Source organism: Triturus cristatus, chromosome 6 (assembly GCF_964204655.1).
Source record: "Triturus cristatus chromosome 6, aTriCri1.1, whole genome shotgun sequence".
NCBI lineage: Eukaryota > Metazoa > Chordata > Amphibia > Caudata > Salamandridae > Triturus > Triturus cristatus.
The window spans coordinates 530037732-530058649 of NC_140589.1; the positions used below are offsets into that span (position 1 = coordinate 530037732).

Sequence of the window (20918 nt, forward strand, 5' to 3'; positions counted from 1 at the left end):
TGTGAAGGCTGAAGATGAGACTTGTGTATTGACCGTAAACCCCAATTGGTGGATTACGTCTAATGTAGTCTGAGTGTGTTGCTAACACTTTTGGTGTGTGCTGGCTTTGACGAGCTAATCGTCTAGGTACCGGAGGACAAGAGTCTTGTCTTCTGAGATTAGCTGCCACTACTGCTAGACATTTTGGGAACACTCTGGGAGCAGCAGTTACTGCGAATGGGAGTACTTTGAACTGATAGTGGTTTCCAGCTATCACAAATCTGAGATATTTGCAATGTGCTGGGTGAACCGGAATGTGAAAGTATACTTCTTTTAAGTCTAGTGTAGACATTAAATCACTTTGGTGTAGAAGTGGAAGCACTTGTTGAAGCGTAACCATATGGAAATGTTCTGACAGTATGTACATGTTTAACATTCTTAGGTCCAAAATTGGTTTTAAGGAGCCATCCTTCTTGGGGATTAGAAAGTGCAGAGTAAACCCCTGAACCGTGGTACTGTAATGAAACTGGTTTTATTGCTCTCTTTCTTAAAAGAGCTTGTACCTTAGGTTTGAGGAGCTGTAGGGGCTCTGACAAAAGTTTGTGAGTGCGAGGTGGAATATTGGGAGGACTGATGTTACGTTCCGGGAAATAAGCATGTCGAATAATGTCTAGTACCCATTTGTCTGATGTTATCGATTGCCAAATGGGGAGAAGTTGGTAAAGTCTTCCCCCGACAGGTGTTAAATGATCGGGGGGGAAATGTAGGCAAGTAACTGTTTTTCGGAGGAAGAGGAATAACGCGTTAGCGTGTTTTTACTCCTACCTTTGAAATGGTTTCCTCTATATCCTCCTCTATAGAAACCTATAGAGGGAGAGAGTTCTGCGTTTGATTTATAGGAGGAAGCATTAGGGTCTGAGGAAGTACTTTTGGACCCTACTCTATACGATGAGCAGCGAAAGGGGCCTCTGTTTGATGGAGATAGAAGCGCTCCCATAGACTTTGCCATGTCTGTTTTTTTTGTTTTTTTCTAGGGCCTCATCTACTTGAGGTACCAAAAAGGTGTTGTTTATTAAAAGGGGTATTCAAAATAGACAGCTGAACTTCTGGTTTAAAACCTGAAATTCTAAGCCATGCATGTTGTAGTAGGAGAATGCTGGCGTTAATTCCCCTTGCTGCAGTGTCAACAGCATCTAAAGCACATCTAAAGGAGGAATTAGATAAGAGTTTACCTTCTTGTACTAATTCCTGTGCTCTTTTCTTATGCTCCTCTGGGAGGTGTTGAATTCAATCTTCCATTTCGTCCCAGTGGGCTCTATCATACCTGGCTAGTAGGCCCTGCGTGTTTGGCAATAGCCCAGGGGTTAGCAGATTGAGCGGCTACTCTTTTACTGGATGCATCTATCAGTTTAGACTCTTTTTCTGGGGGTGATGCATCTGCAGAGGTTTCTGAGTTTGCTCTCTTATGAGCATTAGAGACCACTAGTGAGTCTAAAAGCAATTGTCTCTTAATAAAAATGAGATCAGATGCTGGAGGTTTACATTTTGTCGTCAACCCTAGGTGTCAATATGCAGGCACGAATAGGGTCTTTAAAGAGGTCATTGGCATGTGTTATGCCTTTAAACATAGGTAGACTGACTTGTCCTATGTGTAGAACCTAGTGTGTCAAATAAAAACCCTATTTCTAAAGACTCTTCGTATAATGTAACCCCATGGTAAGCTGCTGCTCTTGAAATCAGCTATTGATAAGCTACATCATCATCAGGGGGTGATGGCTTCGCAGGATATAGATCTGGATCATTATTCATGGGCAGATCAATATTATAGTCATCCCATGGCTATGCTGCTAAATGACTATTGTCATAGTCATCATACTCCGCTATATCATGCGGTGTATATGGCGACCCCTGAGGTGTTATGTGTAAAAAATCTGAGCCTTGCAATGGTGGCAGTGGTGAAGATGGAGGAGGGGATTGATAATTAGGGTAAATAGGGCTTGTAGCCAAGTCCTTCTTTTTCCTGAGAGGAATCTTATAGATAACGTCCTCTGAGCTAACTTTCCTTTCGAAAGGTGTTTTTGCCAAAATATGTCCAGTATCTGGATTGATGTAAAGTTTTGTCTACTTAGGGTCTAGCTTTTCTTTCATAAGTTCTAGGATCGGCTTTGAAAGAGCATCTTTCGATTTCAGCGGCAACGGTTTCGGTGTCGATCTGTACTTGTCTTTTATGTCCTTCCAAATGGAAGGCTTCGATTCTGAACCGGACTGGTCTATCGGAGCCGGAAGGCTCGAATCGTTGTTTCTAGTGTCGTGCCTGAGGGCGGGCCATTAGAAACATCGTCTTGGTTCCGACCACTGCCCGAAGGCCAAGGTGGTCCCAAAGCCTTTTGTATGGTCGAAGAGAGTTTGGAGGGTAGAGGGGCTTTAGTACTCACGGTACCCTGTCCGGCTGGAACGTCTTCAGACCCCAACTCTATTTTGGAATCCGATTCTGGGATAGAGAAAGCTTCCTCCTCTTCTGCTGTCGACGCTTCTACCTTTTCATGTTTGGATTCTTCTCCGCAGACATCCGGAGTATGATTTGTCACTGCACATATCTTTGAGACAGACGGTCCCGGAGTCATTTTCGATCGGGACGACCGACAATACTTACAATTTTCTTCTTTGTGCTTCGGCGAGAGGCACAAGTTGCAGACTTAATGCAGGTCAGTGCGAGGGTACTTGGAACTGGCACAGAGGACAAAATTGAAATGGATTCTGTTTCATCACCAGAAGGCTGGCTAGTACGGGAGGGAGTAGAAGTCAACCGACGCGGCTAGGCCCAAAATCTGCCCACAATGTCTTCGACCGAAGATGGAGTGTTCCGATCAATTCGATACACACTGAATAGTGAAAGCGTGCGTGATAATACCGGCGAGGGTACAGTGGATTGCGCACAAGGGAAACCCGAAGCACGGTTTCGAACCAGAGCGCAGCAAACCACGCCCGAACTAGATTCCTGATAGAAAATAATATAACAATGGAGTTGATGCCCAGACTTCTTAGAAGAAAACCAACTTGTAAACATCCGGACCCAATACTAGATGACAAAGCATGTGTATCTACATCACACACACACACACACACACACACCTCGAACACGGTTTTTATAAGGAAAAGGAGTTAATCTGACGGAAAGAAATGTGAGTTCCAGGTTCAAAGGAGAGAGCACTTAAAGTGATTATATTTTGGAAGCGTTTTCATGAGATGAACAAAATAGGAAATTACAAGAATAGACATTTGAACTGTAAATTTGAGAGCCTAGAGTCAGTATTATATTTGTTTAGACTGTGATGGGAAAGGAGTAGTAAGTGATGCAAGAGTGGATAAAATGTACACATATTGTAAAGGTAGCAGGGTAATCTGAGCACAAGTTCACCGGACACAATAAAGGCGGCTGTATGGTGAAGGCTGGCAAGAAAAAGGTTCCACATTATAAAGGGGAGATTGGGTGGGTTTTAGTAGTGGAAAACACAGGAATGAGCATATGTTCACATTGCTATTAAACATGCAGTACAGCATATGAATATTGAATGGAGTTGAACACTGCTCATGAGAGAAAAGTAAGGTACAAAAGGTGTAAACAGAAAGTTTAGTTATGGCAGTCTGTGTAAAGTCGACATCCTAAGGAAAGACATAAATTGCTGCAAACAGAAATGATTCCAAGATTAGGGACCCATCCACACTAATTCAATATTTACTTACCAATAATGAAGTCTTGTCTCCATTTAGCTGGCTGTCATCTCGAGATTTAACATAACGACGATGATTTTGGTAAAAGTTGGACAGCCCATAATACATAAACACATTGCTCTAAATGGGACAGATAAACACATTTTATTCATAGTCTAAACAATAAATAAATCACGTGGCAAAGTTATGGTATTTTGCTTGTATGATTCAGTCACATGAACATACAGGAATAATTAGAAGACATGGCTCTAGTGGAAAACATTGCATTTCAAAAATCTTGGTCTAGGAGTGGGAACATATTAAACTGAACATGAAAGCAGTTGCTGCCCATCAAACTGATACACAAATGGAACTCTAAAGCACAAGTTCATTTACTTGTTTTTTGTTGGGGCTTGTGATCTATAAATTAATTTAAAAATAAAATTCAATACTTGATCCTCAACATTTTCTTTTACCTTTTATGTAAGCATACAAGAAAAAAATAATGTTACAAAAGGACAAAGTCAAAGCAGTCTCCTACTGCTATTCCCTCCGCATGCACCGCAGTATCTTCAGATGGACCCTAATCAACACCAGAAAGACCGTCACCAAGGGCCTAGTCACCATCCACCTTGACTTCAGCAACACTGTCTACGCCGAATTCCACCCAGCTCCTCAGAAGACACTAGACCATACAAAACATAGCAGCCAGACTCATCCTGGACCAAACGGACCCACATCCCCTCCGCACCTCAGACACCACCACTGGCTCCCCATCCAGAAGAGATGCCAGATCAAGATCCTCACACATGCATACAAAGCTCTACACGATCAAGGACCATCCTACATCAACCATCGACTGAAATTCCATCTGCCTGCACTCCACCTCACTCGACCTTGCACACAAGCCCCACATCCATCGCAGACACATCAGGGCCGCTCCTTTTCCTACATTGCTGCCAAGACCGGAAACGACCTGCCCCTCCACCTCCGAACAGCTCCATCTCTGACAGACTTCAGAAAGAAACTAAAGACCTGGCTCTTCGATGGAGACATGGCAATCTCAGCATACAGATACCTCTAGGTGTCAAAGTACTTCACTTTACAAATTATTGATTGACTGAGAAATAGCATTAAGTACATTTTGAAAAAGAAGTACCCAAGTCCCATCAATTTCCTCATTTGTTGAAGTTTCAAAACAAAAAACTGGTTAATGTCACCTAAATCAAAGAATTTAAATGCACAAAGTTTTCAGATTTAAAAATCGCAGTAACAAAAGTTTTTCTCTTGATTAACTGAATGATTTATTTGACTAAGGAAAATGTTATTTACCCTGTAAGTCCCGGCTTGCGGCATGTAGTTCTATGGATTCACACGATGTGCATACTCCTGTCAAACTAGTGTTGGACTCGGATGAGTGCAAGTTGTTTTTCTTCAAAAACGTCTTTGGAGTCTCAAGGTATAGTGACTCCTCCCATTACTGGTAAGGCGCATGGGCATATACTCCATTGTTAGACTGCTTTTCCGCACAGCGGGTGTGGCTGAATATGGAGCACAGAAAAGTAAAAGTAGCCCACATAAGCTTGCTGGCGTGCTAAGACATCCACACAGTAGTTGTTAATTTCTCAGTGAATGTGCATGGAATGCACCATGTAGTGGCTTTACTATGTTGTAATGGGAAGCTTTGTTAAGGAAAGCCGTAGAGGATCCCATTTTTGGGTAGAGTGATGTCTGGGTGGGGCACGCACTTGCCTGTTGAGTTCAGCGTGACCAGCCACTTGCCTATGCTGGCCTTGGAGAGAGCATGGCCTTTGTGTGGTTTTGTGAATGAGACAAAGTTGCTGAGGTTTGCAAAAGGGTTTAGTCCTGTCAGTGTAATACATGTGAGCCATCTTGACGTCTGGTGTGTGACGGGCCCTCACTGCCATGGAGTCAGGGTGTGAGAAGAACACTGGGAGTTCAATGGTTTGGTTAAAACAGGAAGAAGATTCCACGGTAGGTAGAAGTTTACTGTTTGTTCTACATACAACCCTATCATTGTGCACCTGAAAGATAGGTTCCTGGAGGGTAAGAGCTTGAAGCTCACTTACACGTCAGAGAGATGATGGCCACTAGAAAAGCCACCTTTCAGGAGAGAAAATGTAGGGGGGGGGGATGAATGAAGGGGCTTAAAAGGAGGGCGAGAACAGTGCTGAGGTTGTAGACAGGGGCCAGAGGTACCATGGCTGGAATTACTTGTTTACGTTCTTCCATGAAAGCTTTGACAACTGGGACCTTGAACAGAGAAGTATGCTTCTATTCTGAAGCTGCAAATGTAGCTCAGTGAAGGAAAATAGATGTGTAGGCAAGGCCTGCCATCTACAGATGAAGCAGGTAGACTATGTCTTGTACTGCTGGCTTAAGAAGGTCAATTTTTCAGAGAAGCAATAGTGGCCAAGTCTTTTCCATTTAGCCAAGTAGCAAGCCCGCGGGCCTTCTTGAGGATGGTCATACACTCTGGAGGCAGATTGAAGTATCAAAATTCAAGGACTTCACAAGTCAAATTGCAAGACTGAGCTGGCTGGCACTCGAGAGCCTGACTGTGCCCTGGTTCGGAGTGCATAGGTCTAGTTAACTGGGCAGTTTATCTTGTTGCACAAAGGGACAGATTGAGAAGGGTGGTGAACCAGGATTGCCTGGTGCATCTGGGAGCCACAAGGATGAGAGTGAGGGATGTTTGCAGAAGCCTCCGAAACACGAAAGAAAGAAATGGGAGAGGCTGAAAAGCGTTGTCAAACAACCCTGACCAGTTCATCCATACTGCACTGCCATGGACTGTGGATGTGGGAACCTGGAGGCGAAGCTTGGGCATTTGGTGTTTTCGATGAAGGCGATAAGGGAGCAGGACTTGTGGTTGGAGGTGCCACTCATGGACTTGTTGCCAAATCATGCTGAGCAGGGCTGCCAAGCTGTTGTTCACTTCCAGTATGTACTCAGCCAGTAGATGGATTCTGTGGTGGAGTGCCCACAGCCAAACGGCCTGTGCAAACTCTGGCAACTGTTGTAAGATTGCTCCGCCCTGTTTTTTAAAGTAATACATGACAGTCAAGTTGTCTATGTTGATTAAGACCACCTAGTGTTGAATATGGTAGAAAAAGGCTTTGAGAGCCATCTGGATGGCTACTAGCTCCAGGTAGTTGATGTAGAACCCTGGGTGTTGCTGACATGTCCCTATAACCTGAATGGCCAGGTCCTGTCAATGCACTCCACACCCAGTGAGAGAAGTATCCGTCATGATGGTAACTTGAAGATGTGGGTTGAGAAAGGTCTGCCCCTGCAACAGAGTGTTGCTGTTCCACCACTGTAGAGAGCAATGAGTGTTGGCCCAAATCAACAATAGATCTTGCCAGTGACCCTCTGGTTGGAACCATTATTCAGCTAGGGACTGGACGAATGTGTAATATCAAGTGGGGGAACTAAACCAATACAGTGACATAGTGAGCAACAGAACAATGGATTAAACTCAGATCTGGAACTGGGGGCGAGTGGTTTCAGGACTTTGTCCATCATCTTGTTGCGTTTGCTATCCTCCCAAGATGAGCGGCAACCACAACAAGAAACTTTGTAATAACCATAGGGGGGCGGTGGTGACCCCAAACGGCAGCACTTAAAACTGAAAATGTTGGCCACTTATCACAAACCGGAAGTACTGTCAGGGTGCAGAGTGGATTGAAATGTGAATGTAGGAGTCCTTCAGTTTGAGTGCTGTCATTACATCATGTTGCTGTAGGAGTGGGGTGACAACCTGGAGTGTAACCATGTGGAAGTGCTCTTAAAGGATTTGTTGGGGGGCCTGAGGTCGAGCAGGAGCACTCGGTCCTTTTTTAGGATTAGGAAGAACAGGGGGCATACCCCTTTGCCGCACTGGTGTGGCGGCACAGGCTTTATTGCCCCCTTGCGAATTAGTGGTTCTACTTCCTCCTGAAGGACCTGCTAATGTTCTGTGGAGAGGGTTTCTTTGCAGGAATGGATATTTGGTGGGGTTGCAGTGAGTTCTAAAAAGTAATCCTGCCGGATGATGGATAGAACCCACTGATCGAGGCAATTTCTTCCCACTATGAGAGAAAACCTTAGTCTTTCCCTAACAGGTGTAGTGTGATCAAGGGTAAGGGAGAGCGAGTCACTGCTTGGCTATGGCAGCTCCTTTAGCAACACCACCCATTACTCGGTCACAGGAATTGTTACCCCTTAGCCTCCTATGGAATAACCCTGAATAGGAGTCTGTTGTTGCGGTTGCCTGTGGTAAGAGGTAGACGACTTAGGGGAGGTGACCTTGGAAGCCCTGCTATACTGGGGGCTTGCATAATAACTCTGGAGAGACGATGTTAGGAAAGCCCGTTAGCCTTGGCTGTATCGTGTCTTTTAAAAAAATCTTCTCAAGCATCTGAATTACAGTCTAAAGAGGGGCTCCTTGTCCAAGGACTAGTTAATCAGATGCTGGTGTACCTCTGGCTTGTAGCTTGAGTCAAGCAGCCAGGCATGGCGTCAAATGACCCTGGAGTATTCGTTGCGCTCAGGGCACATGAATGGTGGTGCTCGAGATGAGCTCCCCTTCAGAAACGAGCTCAAAGTCACATTTCTTGTATAGGTCCGAGAGATGCTGGAGGAGCTCCTCCATCTTGTCCCAGTGGGCCCAACCATATCCGGAGAGCTGTCCAATAGAGTTAGCAATGCACTAGTGAGTCGCTGATTGGGCAGCAAGCTGCTTACCCTCCGCATCTATCTTTCAGCTCTAGTTATTTGGAGAAGAAGCATCGCCAGTGTCCTGAGCGTTAGCACACTTGCATGATCTATAGACCACTAGGGAACCTGGAGGCAGTTAGCCCCGGATGTATGGTGGGTCTGAAAGGGAGGGTTAATACTTTTTGTTCACCCTGCAGGTGACTACCCTGGCCTTCAACGGCTCCTTAAATTTGTCGGGACCGGTTTTAAAAATTCCCCTTCTGCATAGGAAAGAGCTGCAGGGAGCGCTGGGAGGAGGACAGCGTCTCCACAAGGAAGTCCGCATCCTACTGTACCTTGTAGATCTCCACCTTATGAAAGGTGGCAAACCGACGGAGAACCTTGTGGTACGAGGATGTATCTTTTCGGGGGCTGATTTTGCAGGCTTGAAATCTGGGCTAGGGTTGCCGGGAAGTCGATGTCCTAATCACCGTACAAATCATCCCGATGTTCAGGGTCGAGCGAAACCTCGTAGGAATCCAATGAGTAGGTGAGACTTCCCATCCGAAAGAGTAATGTAGGAATCCCTCAAGTAAATGATACAGAGGGGGTTCCTAAGAGAGGTGAAACAAAAAGAGGAGGAAAGGCTGGAGGAGGAGAAGGGAGGGGGTGAGACGAGGTCTAGGAGGAAATGGCCTGGTGTCCCTGTACTGATGCTTCTGGATCTTGGCCAATGGCGCAGGGTCTAAGGCAAAAGCCTCCTCGAATGTCAGTTTCCTCTTGTGTGGAACGGAGTTCTGAGCCTATGGAGGGGTTTGAGTAACGATCTTGCCAGTCTGTGGGTGAATGAGAATCTGGTTCTTCTGGGTGTCAGGCTCCTCCTGTAGACGCTGCACGATTGGTTGCTCCGGGTCCTTGGATACAGCAGAGGATGGGGCTTTGGGCACTTTGCACCAGCAGAACACTAAACACCTTTGGCGCAGAAGTAAGGTTTTGGCTCCGAGATGGGCTTCGAGGGCACCGATGGAGCGGTCAGTGTTGAAGGTGTTGCCGGGGCCGGAGGTATGATCTTGAGCAACTGTTTTGGTGCCAGAGGCTGACGCAGATTTGGATACGATACCCGTTGTTGTTGCGGACCATGGCTTTCAGTCCGTGGCGGACTGGAAGCCTGGTGCTGGGCTCGACACCCGATCCCCTCGAGGGATGTGCTTGGCCGGAGCTTGATGAGGGCAGGTGGTGGATTGAGGGATGATGTACTCCTGATCTGCTTTTCCATGGTTGGGCATTCTGAGTTTCCTTCGCTTCGGACTCCGAACCCAAGAAGGCCATCGAATAGCACCTGATCGCTGAACCGCGATTAAAGGTCGGGACTACACCGAACCGGCTGCCAACAATTCTTGCTTTTATCAACTCGATTGGAAAACCCTGAAACGTACAACGACAAACACCGCAAGGAGTTGGCCCAGAGCTCGGTGGAAACAAGTCTAAACTGGATGGCAGAAAAAAAAAAAAATTAACAATGAAGTTGATGCCCATTTGCATTACCAGTAATAGGAGGAGTCACTATACCTCGTAACTCAAACGACTTCTTGGTGGAAAAACACATGCCCGAGCCCAACCACTCGATGGCATGAGTATGCACAGCATGTGTATCTACAGCTAAACATGTCACTAAACCAACATATGAGTTCCGAATTGCAGACAGGTATATATACAAGAATTCTAACAAGCAATACTTCCACTACAGTGATTGCTAATGGGAAATCATGAACCAAAGTGTGTGTTCCTGCAGTTGCACACTAAGGTGGTTTTAAATATCTCAAAGTATTTTGCTTATATTAAAATATTTTAATATTGTGCTTTTTAAATTGTGCACGTGTTTGGTACTTTTCAGTACACCCGCTTTGCTCTTGAGATTTAAATAGAAGGCTTGCCTTTATATAATTTATATAATTTCCGATATTATTCTGGGTTAAATGAAATTATCACATTTTGATTTCAATCCTTCTTTCTGGAACGTCTGTGCAGATAGAATTCTTTAGTACGAGATGATTGAGAATTTTGGAGAAATAGCAATATGTTGAAACCTTAGGAATTAGAAAAATATCATGGTTTCATTTAATATTCCAAAAAGCACAATGATCGCTAGTGTCTTATTATCCCATTATGGCATTTCGTATGAAAAAGCAAAAAAACCTAACGAGTGGCGGGCTAGATGCAAATAGGACACAGTGCTGAGCACACATTTTAGACTGAAAAGAAGAGTTTTCATTTGCAGGCTGTGATGTGCACTTTGAAACTGGCCCTCTGGGGCACGAAAGAAAGACTCACCTCAAAAGGCTGATCCAGGGTGAAGTCGATGGTGCAATTGCACGTGACGTTCCAAGGGACATCTCGACATTTGTGGCAGGGACTTGAAGAGTCTATGCCTGTATAATCAATCTGAAAGGTAGAGAGAATGACAGTCGTCAGTCTTCACAAGACACATACATTCTCATCATATGTACTTACAGGAGTGGAAGTTAAGTATGTGGTTTACTGAATCAATGCATATTCCATTTATAGAGCTAAAAATGAGCTCTTTTTCCTGCCCTCCTTACCTCAAACCCCCCCCCCCCCCCCCCCCCCAATCCAGACTGCTTGCTGTCTCACTTGGACAACAATGAGTTACTAAAACAAGTTAGTTATTTACAACAAGCGCAGGATAGAAGGAGTAATGTATACATATGTTTAAATAACACTTAGAAGACCATCCAGTCTAAGCACATTGCACGGGCGTTTTGGCACTAAAAAAACATGTATATTGATACAGAGCTCCATGGTACTCATTGTATACCTCGGAAGGATGAAAGGTTAAGTGGACCCAGCGGAAATTAAAACCTGTGACCATGTGATCAACCACAAATCCATGGAGTGGATGCATTAGTCCACTGAGCCACCAGTCCCTAACATTCTCCCTGTTTAATGAACTAAAGAGCTCTGGAGGCTCACATGCCTACTTCCCAGTCAACTGACGACCTAAAAATAAGACCTCCTTCCCTCACCTCTCGTAAGATTACTCCAACTAATTCTTTCAAATATTAACAAAGATGCCTTTAAAACAAGTTTTAATTAGTTATGTTCAGCGGAAATAACGAAATAATTAAATAGCCAGAACGCCTACTGTTGGGCAACAGTGTCCTTTCCTAGCTTCACAAAACATATCTGCCAACACTTGCCATTTCATGTTTAATGTTGGAGTGCTGGTAATGACTTTGTATCTGCAAACACACCATACAGGGGCTCAAGACACAGGAATGGTGTGGCAACATCCTCACCAACCCACAACGTGACACAGACCCTTGGCAAGGGAGCATTTAATCACCCCAGGTTTTTTGCCACATTGACATTTCTCCAGTTTCTCTTCAGAAAAAGAGCTGTTCTTATTGCAGTCTCTTTGCATAGAGTAATAAACATGGTCGGGGGTCTTGAAGCATTGGTGGTGTAGATTTTGGTTTTCGCAAGTGACATGGCGGGGGACTGTGCTAGGTGATAGACATACCACACTGGTTATGCAGTTTGGAGATGCTACATATTTGCATAAACTACAGGTCTGAAGTAGGTGAGGTCTCAGCCACTAGCCACTTTGTTTTTTAGATACGAGTAGAAAGTTACCATTTACACTTATCATAAATAGAAGAGTCTGCGAGGATTGCCAAATTATCATAGCTACTTAATGTTTCCCAATTACGGTCTTACTATGTCGTATTTTTGGGTGCCATTAAGCACTGAGAATTGTCATATATATATCTTCTTCTGGAGAGGAGTCCTCACACTCTACTCATTTCCAAACAATACAGACCCTTATTTTTAGTACTTATCCAGGTCAACAACTACTACTGGTTTACATCTTCCACCCATGTTATTTTTCTCAGGTCAGAAATGTGAAATTGGGGGTCACTGTACTTTTGCAAATATATCAATAATCCCTCCGACTTAATCTACGTGTGTTTGAGCTGGGGTCAGTTCAGAAATGCGTAGAATTGTGAGGTATTGTTGAGTGAGTGAGGGTTGGGTCTCTTGATGTGAGAGGCATGATGGTGTTGTTGTATGGTAATGTCGAGTGGTTTTCAGACGTGTAAGAGAAGATGTTGGCTGGAGTGCTTTATAAATGACACTAAGTTCAGAAGTCTTTATTGACCTTTCGTAAACAATAAAAAGGTAGACACAGGCTAATATGCTAAGTTGCAAGTATGACACAGAGACAACAGTTTCTACAGGATATAGTATATCCAATGATCTATAGCTTAGTACAGCTTTGATGGAGAATACCAGAAATGCTGGCCGCTTTTGAAAAGCGCATGTTCAGAAATCTAAAACAACTACTGTTCTGCTGGAGAAATAACATCATAAAGCTATGACTGCATCTTCTCATTAGATGTATTATTGTGCAGACGATTCACGAGTTCAAGGCTTCGTTTATTAGATGTAACGTGCAGCAGTGGAGATGCCACTGTAGATGAGGCCTTGTGATTGATTTACACAGTGCCCGTTGTCTTGGTTAAACACACTAACACAGGGGTCAGAGTAAGGACAGCTCCAAGGCCTCATTCCTTGTTATCTACTTCTCTCCACTGTTCACACAGGGTGCACAAATGCATGTATTTTTCACATGGCTGCTACAAATCTTCGGTGCCAGCCTTAACCGCTTCTGTGGACTGTCCGCACTCCTAGTTCTGAATTTGGAAGTTTTACCAAGGAAGCATTTACATTCTTCATTTCTAACTTAAGTACCCTCTCATGTAACCCACAGTAAAAAGCAGTCTCTAATATTTCATATGTAAAGCAGTTTAGTTGTATGATGAATTCAGAAAATTCATTGGATACTCCTCTATGTGACCAAATCAAAAGCTCAGCTATGCAATTGTACAATTTCTATTTACCAACCCGGTTCAAACAGAAGCTCTATACTCCCTTTTCAAATAAGAAGTACAGAGCAATTCTGTAGAAGAAATTATTACATTATGGATCTGACAGGTGTAGACTCAGCAAAGGAAATGCCAACCGTGAACAAATGTCGTACTACATACCAAGCTGCCTATATCCAGGTCACGTTAATCCTTCTGTGACCAGTTTATTTATCATAAAATGGAGGGAGCCGACTTTCATTACCAACGTGCTGAAAGACAAACGTTGAGGGTGACGAGGCTTAACCATAGCACAAGCCACGACATTCCTTTTTATAGGGACGAGCGGGTAAGCTTCTTTTGTAACCCATCATTAATAGTCATTCCACTCATTGTGCACACCCATCCGACGTGCTTACACATGAACATGTTTATTTAATTGAGCTATGTTACTTAATCTTTTCTCCTGGGGCATATTTCCTGCATGTTCACAACGTGTTCAGTCCATGTGAGTAGGGCTCTCCCAGTCTCATGGTACCTGTCTGTCCTATCACCCAGAAGAAAGGGAGGGTTCGTCCCAGCAGAGGGAGTCTTAGCTAAATACAAATACGAGCTAGTGCCTACTCCAACCCACCAAGATGCCAGAAAGAATAGGGAGGGGCACGCAGAGCTGGAATATCCAGCAGAACAGATAACAGCTGGGCTCACATTAAACACAATGGACTCCCCATTCTCGCCCAGTAAACCCACTGGTTCTCAACAGAAACATGCCACTTACCACGGAGGCAAAAAGAACCCAGGTAACGAGAATGCACAAACTTTACCAGGAAGAAGTTGGTAGCAGCCGCTCCTAAAGGGTATGTATAGCCCGGAGTATAGATTAATGTTGCCACTACTCTCAGTCTACCACAGCCTGGGTAGAGAGGGCAGCAGTCACTCTCTGTAAAAGAGGGAGGAGCACTATACATGACCCCTCGACCACGGAGCCAAGCTCTAGAGCAGAGGTCTTCCAACCTTTCCTGTAGTAAAAGCTGCTTCTGATCAGTGAAAATCATTGTGAGATACTGAAGGCTAAGCAACTCACGCATTGTTACCAGACTCCCACACACCCAGCTTAATTGGCTTTAGGCCTAATGTCCATACAGCCACATGCTATGGTTTGAACAAAATACTTTGACTAGGGGTGCAATAACAGGGCTCCCATGTGTATCAGAGTCCGTGGTCTTTGGTGATGCATGAACATGTGTGCATATCAGTGGCGGCTCCTCTATAGCGGCGTTTGGGCGCTGCCCCCCTGCTTTCTCGCAGTGCGAGAAGGCAGAAACATAAATGGTAATAACTACCATTTATGTTTCTGCCTTCTCGCACTGCGAGAAAGCAGAAGTGTCTGGTTGGAGGTGGGCGTTCCCGCTCGAGGGCAGGGGGGGGGGGGGGGGGGGGGGGGGGAGTGGCTTGCCCACTGTTGTGCATACTGACTGTTTGGTCGGCCCTGGGGCCGACCAGTCAGTATGCACAACAATGGCCAAGCCACTCCCGCTCTGCCCTCCAGCAGGAACGCCCACTCTCCATTTTCTCTATGTAGGCTGCTGCATGCAGCAGCCTACATAGAGAAAATGGCCCGGATGGGGCGATCAAGATTCGCCTCACAAGTTGTGATTGGCGGAGGGGAGGGAGGGCTGATGACGAGGAGAGCTGCAGCCGGCCGGCCCGGAACTGGGAAACAGCACGAGTCAGGACCGGATGGCGGGATTCGAGACCCATCCAGAAGATGGCGCGGGACGGTAAGTTTTATTTCTTGTATTTTTTTCCCATTAAGTATTACGAAGGCCTGTTTAATTGATAATGGTCTTCAGAGTACCTCAGGCAGTTCCACTCTCCCTTTCACCAGACATGCCAACCCTCGGCCATCTCTGAGAATGACACCCGGCCGCCCGGAAACTCTGACTGCTCAGGGTTACATTGCCTCACGGAGTTACACGAGATCACCTTTATCATGACGAATGCAACGGGGCTGTCTCACAGATTCACTGTCTCACTGCCCTATCGTCCCGCACTGCTTCTTGCGTCACTAGATGTAACGGTCTCTCTGTTTCTTTGTCTCACAGTTTCACTGTCTCGCAGTGTGCTTGTCTCATGCGTTCACTGTCTCACTCCCCTGTCGTCCCACCCTGCTTCATGTGTCCCTAAATGTAACCGTCTCACTGTTTCATTTTCTCACAGTTTCACTGTATCTCACAATGTAACAGCCTCACACTTTCATTGTCTTGCTGTTTCACAGGTTCACTTCGCCCAATGTAATTGTCTCAGTTGTATTTCCTCACACGGTTTCACTATCTGACCGATTCATTGTCTAGGTTTTATTCGGTGTTACACAATCGCGCACTATTGCATAGTTCCCCACTTGCATCGCCTCGCAGGAGTGTTGTGCAAGGCTGTTGCACTGTAGGCTGTATCACGGTTTCACTATCTCACATATTACTGGTGTAGGTTTTATTGGGTGTTGTACAATCGGACACTATTACACAGTTCCCCACTTGCATCGCCTCGCGGGTGTGTTGTGGTTGTGCAAGGCAGCTGCACTCGATCACGTTTATACACTGTTTATAGTTTCACAGTTGCTTCGTCTGAAAGTTTGGCGACTTCTGGGGGTGAAGGACACACAGTGAAAGCGGGGGGCGGTCATTGAACCGAGGGCAACACTAACCTGCTACCAGCAATGTTTGATTGGCACGGCGGAGGAGGCACGTCTATCTGGACTCTTGTGTAGCGTTGCGTCCTCATGGGCCCCTTGCAGGGTGAGGTACATCCCTTCACCTCATCTGAAACTCGGGGTTCAGATGTGCATGGAGGCAGAGGGTACCTCCCTCGCGAGAGGCCACCTCCCTCGCGAGAGGCCAGCTGAGACCTGACAGCGAGGGCGGGGCTCGGAGGAGCCACAATTCGTTGTAATTTAACGTGACACGTTTCACAGTTCTCTGCTTGGGTCAGCTTTTGGAGAACCGGTCCGAGTGCAGGCGAGGGGGGTGTGGACGAGGGTCGCCTTGCCCCAGACCTGTTCCTGCCCAATAAGTGAGACGCCCACAGACCTTGTTGACTCTGAGGGGGGGTGGGCAGTCAGTGGCCCCCTACCCGCTATGAATTCTGGGCGGATTACCCCCGTCCTGGCTGCCCTCCTGCTGAGGGGTGTTGGTGTGTTAGGTACTCAGGATAGGTAATTCTACTTCGGCCTGGGGGAACTTTTAATTACGCTGGCGACATTCACGAGTCCCGATTCAGGCGGGAGACTACCGATTTCAAGGCTAGTCTCCCGCCTCCCGATTCCTGCAAGCAAAGACCCGATTCCTGGAAGGGTTTCAGCAGACAGGGGCGCTTGGTATTGTGTAACGTGCTAATACTTTCAGCTACAGTGAGTGTGGCGATGCAGGGGCTCTATAAGGGGTGAAAACCCAACAAAGCCTCATTAACAAGGGAATGGTCTTTTAAAGACCTGTGAAGTACTCGGGGGCGGTTGTGTGTGTGCCTGGGAAGCTGTTTCAGCCGGGGCTGCCACACAGGGGGTGGTGAGGGGGGGCTTGGGTAATATGCACTACCAGCAATCGTCATGCTTCTGAAATTAAAGAAAAAAACGTGCATTTGCTTTTCAAATGTCCAATCCTGCAGCAGCACACTTCCAAAGCCCATACATGACAGTAACCCGACTCAAGACCCCATGCTCCCAATTTTATTTTTTTTAATCTCTCACTTTGCTCTTCTGAAATGTTGGCATGTATGCCTTTCACACCACTTTAATCTGCAGTCTCTCTCTGTTGAAAATGTGTGCCCATTTTTCTCCACAATTGTTTCTGGAATCCTGCATCTACATATCTCTCAAACTCTTTACCCTCTTCATTACAGTTTTCTCTCTCCCTTTTGCACATACCTTTATTTCATCTCCTCCACTTCTCTGTCTCCCTTGTACAGACAACATACCCACTCCATTCAGCTGTTAGCACAGCATCTTTTCCTTCTTTTTTGTACACATTCTGACAACTGGGTGACCTTTATGTGGTTTCTCAAAATTAGTGCTTTACCATTTTCAAGGTCGTCTGCAGAGAGGCCAACGATTGAATGTGCCTATAATGTGAACACTATTATGACATAATGACAGGTGCTCAGCTCCAGAGTTCTTAATACTGCACTGTCATAAACACCCTGACAACCTGAACTCACCCAGGTAGACTTGGTGAGGCAGAAACTGTTGAACATTTTTAGTATAGTAAGATATGGGGCATTCTTTAATGGTTTTAAATCTTTCAAGACCACACATTCAAAATTGCTTTATGAATCTTGCTTTTCACAAAATTCGTTATTGGAAGTATCTTTAAAAAATAATGTGGCCCCATTTTGACACTCCCCCCCCCCCCCCCCCCCGCCACTCACAATGCGTCAGACTGGCTCCCTCGCTTTGCCTGTTCACTACTTAAAATTCATCCACAACTTTTACGCCCTACCACTTTGAAATGTCACCAGCCACCACTGGTGCATTTGAATGGGAGAGGTGTGTACAGGTAAGTGAGAAATGGTCGTATATACCTGCGGCACAGTGGTGGTGGTTAGCCCTATGCACTGCCAGCACCGAGCCGCTACAAAAATTGGGCAGTCTGACAAGCGGAGAGGCGGTCTCGAACGGGTTGACTGTTGTGGCCTGAGCTGGCCGCTGGAGCCACGCTGGGGGCTGGCCTCAGCTCTGCAACCCAATGTAACCTGCAAGGCTGTTCTGCTGCCCCTCCCACCACCAGCTTGGCAACACTGCTGGTGGTGGAGGGGGAAGCGATCAATAGAGGGGCTCCTGGTTCTCCCCAGACCTGGTGCAACCCTGCCCGCGGTGGGCCCCATTAGACGCGCTTCTGTCCAGATAGACAAAGAGTCTGCGAGGAGGGCCTCAGTTGCTGGAGTTGTCCGTGTCCATGCAGGGCTCTAAGAACCTGCCCCCTCGTCCTGACACCAGAGCAGCACCGGGATCCAACACGGTAGGCTCTAGACTGGCCAGTCACTCTGCCTCCTCACCTCGTCCATTGAGGCTGCTGTTTGCTCCCCACACCCTGGTGCCTCAACACGAACGCTTCTTCCGGATGTGGCTGGACTTTAATTACAGGGCTTACTTTGGGGCAGAGAACTGCCCATTAAGACTTGGGGACTGTAGAAGATCGCGGGCCTACCAATGGCCTGAGCCTGGAGGGCCTCTCCTTGCACCATTTAATTAGGTGGCTTCTGAGGTGGTTGTCTTTAGGTGCATTTGGCCCTCCTGGGTCCACATGCGGACTAACACTAACCTCATATGGAGGCTACCCACTGAATTGGATCCCCCCCCCCCCCCACCGAGAAACAGGCCTCACTGCTCAGTTGAAGGCTGTTAGCTGTGGGCTTGTGCGTACCAGTCCTCATCTGTTTCGCTCTTAGTCTCAAATATAACTGACTGAGCTGGGGGGCACTGGGTGGACCCCACCCTTTATCTTTATTGCTAGTTCCGTGACCAGATGCGGGGCTTTCTGCGGCTCGTGAGCCACTGGTGAAATGACTGGACTGTGCAGGGAGTGTATTCAATAGTGGGAGCACTGATGGTTGCTGTATTAGAGCAATGTGCCTACGGGTTGCCCTGGCCATATTCTCATGGGGAGAAATAAGCAGTTGCTGTCCTCTCCCCCACAGGGGAACACTGTGGAGCAGTACACCACATCACCCACCCACCCCACTCCTAACGCAGCGGCAGACACAACAGGGCTGGTCAAATATAAGATTCTACACTGGTTTAGTCTGCTGATGAGCCCTCCCGAGCGGAGCTGCTTGCTGCCATACAAGGATCCAGGATGGTCTAGGGGAAGATCGAGACAGTGGCGCTGGAAGTCAATCTCCTAATGTGCTGATCTGAGGAAAGTTGCGGGTTGTGGAGGGCTCCATTTCTGAACTTTAATTTGAGGTGGCTGCGCTGAGGAAGCAGATGGCTGTGCTTACTTCCAAAACCGGGATAATTGAAGCACCAGTGTGTAGAATGCGGAGGGCAGATTGCGCCAGAATGATTTTTTGCTTTCTTGGGTTCCCAGAACAGGCAGAAGGCAACGCAAAAGGCCTTTGTGGAGCGATTGATTCAGGAGGTGCTCAAACCCATTGGACCATTTGCATGGTTTTCAACTTAGGGGGAGCCACCAGGGCCCGGTGCGCGCTCTATCTTTGCGCAGATTCTGAACGATAAAGGACCAGGATTACATACTCGAGGCTACCTGGGAGACAGACACAGCCCACTTCGAAAATCATACGGTCTCCATTTATTCAGACTTCACCAACAGAGTCCAGGGATTTAGGAATAGCTTCTTGGAGGTGAACACCAAATTGCATTCATGGGGTCTTCGCTATATGCTACTGTATCCAGCTCGATTAAGAGTCCTGTCTGGGGGAAAAGTCTCAATTCTTGAATACCCCATAGGATGTGTGGAAATGGTTGGAGGTGTGGGACAAAATACCCAGAGAAGGGTCAAGTTAGGGTCAAGCTGGCAAGAGGATAGCCCTTGGGGCCTGGAGCCCAAACTGGAGGTGGGATTAGGCATCGAAGCTGGGTCCCCCACTCCACCACTGTCACCTGGCAGGTAAAACCAGCAGAGAATTGAGATCCAGGGGGATGGTACCATGGTGTTGGTGCCCCCAAGAATCTGGGGGGACACTACACCTACCTCAGAGTCTGCAATGGAGCTGGGTGATGCTGCCATCTGATCGCTTGTCCTTTCACTGTGTTTTGCAGCATTTGTCTCTCCTTTTCCTTTTTGTCTCTCAGCTCTTTCTTCTTCGGGGTGTGTGGGGTGTTGTGCCTATTCTGTAGCTTGGGTTATGTATAGCAGTCAAGTCCACCATGTGCTGCGTTGGTTTACCCTATTTGGTTGCACTATTCTGGTTACAATGAGATGACAGACCATGTGTTTTACATTTGATATGGTATCACATAGTTTACGGGGCGGAGGGTGCTCCTTACAGGTAAGTGGAAGGCCACAGTTCTGGTTTTAGGCTGTGGGTCCCGACAGCAAGGATTGTGATGGATGTGCAGTATATGTTGTTGTTGCTGTTATACTGCCTGTCCGGGATGGAAGTTGGGGGTGTTACATTTTCCTGCTCTCCCATTGGTTGCGGAGTGCTAGGTGTTGATTGCAGTGCGCAAAACTTAATGAATGATTATCTTTCATCACTTGGAATACTACAGGATGGCAGTAAATCAGGAAGGGGATTAGGATTGATCCCCAAGAGACAAACTCACTGCTGCCTGTACGAATATCACAACGTGGAATGTTGGGGGCTTGAGGGACTACTCAAAAAGGTATAGGGTCCATTCCTTCCTACGACTTTATAAGGTGCGGATAAGCTTGTGCGAGGGAACATCGGGTTCAATGGAGGTGCTGCGCATCTGGGACACTCTAGATAAATGCACACTACGTACATACTGTACTAAGGACAGGTCCAGTAGGCTTTTAGCCCAGATATTGCATAGTAAGCAAGATTCCACCCTTATTTTCCACATTCGCACTTTAGGAGGTGCCCTAGTGACTAGTCATCAGGACATATTAGATGTCTTAGTGGGTCACTTTAGGAAGGTGAACCAAGCTGGAGAGGCGGGTCCCG

The 20918-nt window shown here is 46.5% G+C and overlaps 1 protein-coding gene across 1 annotated transcript in view; it reads right to left on the reverse strand.

Annotated features, from left to right (window-relative positions):
* CDC50A (cell division cycle 50 P4-ATPase accessory subunit A) overlaps nucleotides 1–20918 on the reverse strand; it is a 210823-nt gene that overhangs the window by 113674 nt on the left and 76231 nt on the right. Inside the window, exons 2-3 of the mRNA XM_085610961.1 lie at nucleotides 10723–10833; nucleotides 3724–3831 (exon numbers count right to left, since the gene is read on the reverse strand). Of these exons, the coding sequence (XP_085467087.1) occupies nucleotides 3724–3831; nucleotides 10723–10833 (219 nt within the window). The remainder of the gene's footprint in view (nucleotides 1–3723; nucleotides 3832–10722; nucleotides 10834–20918) is intronic.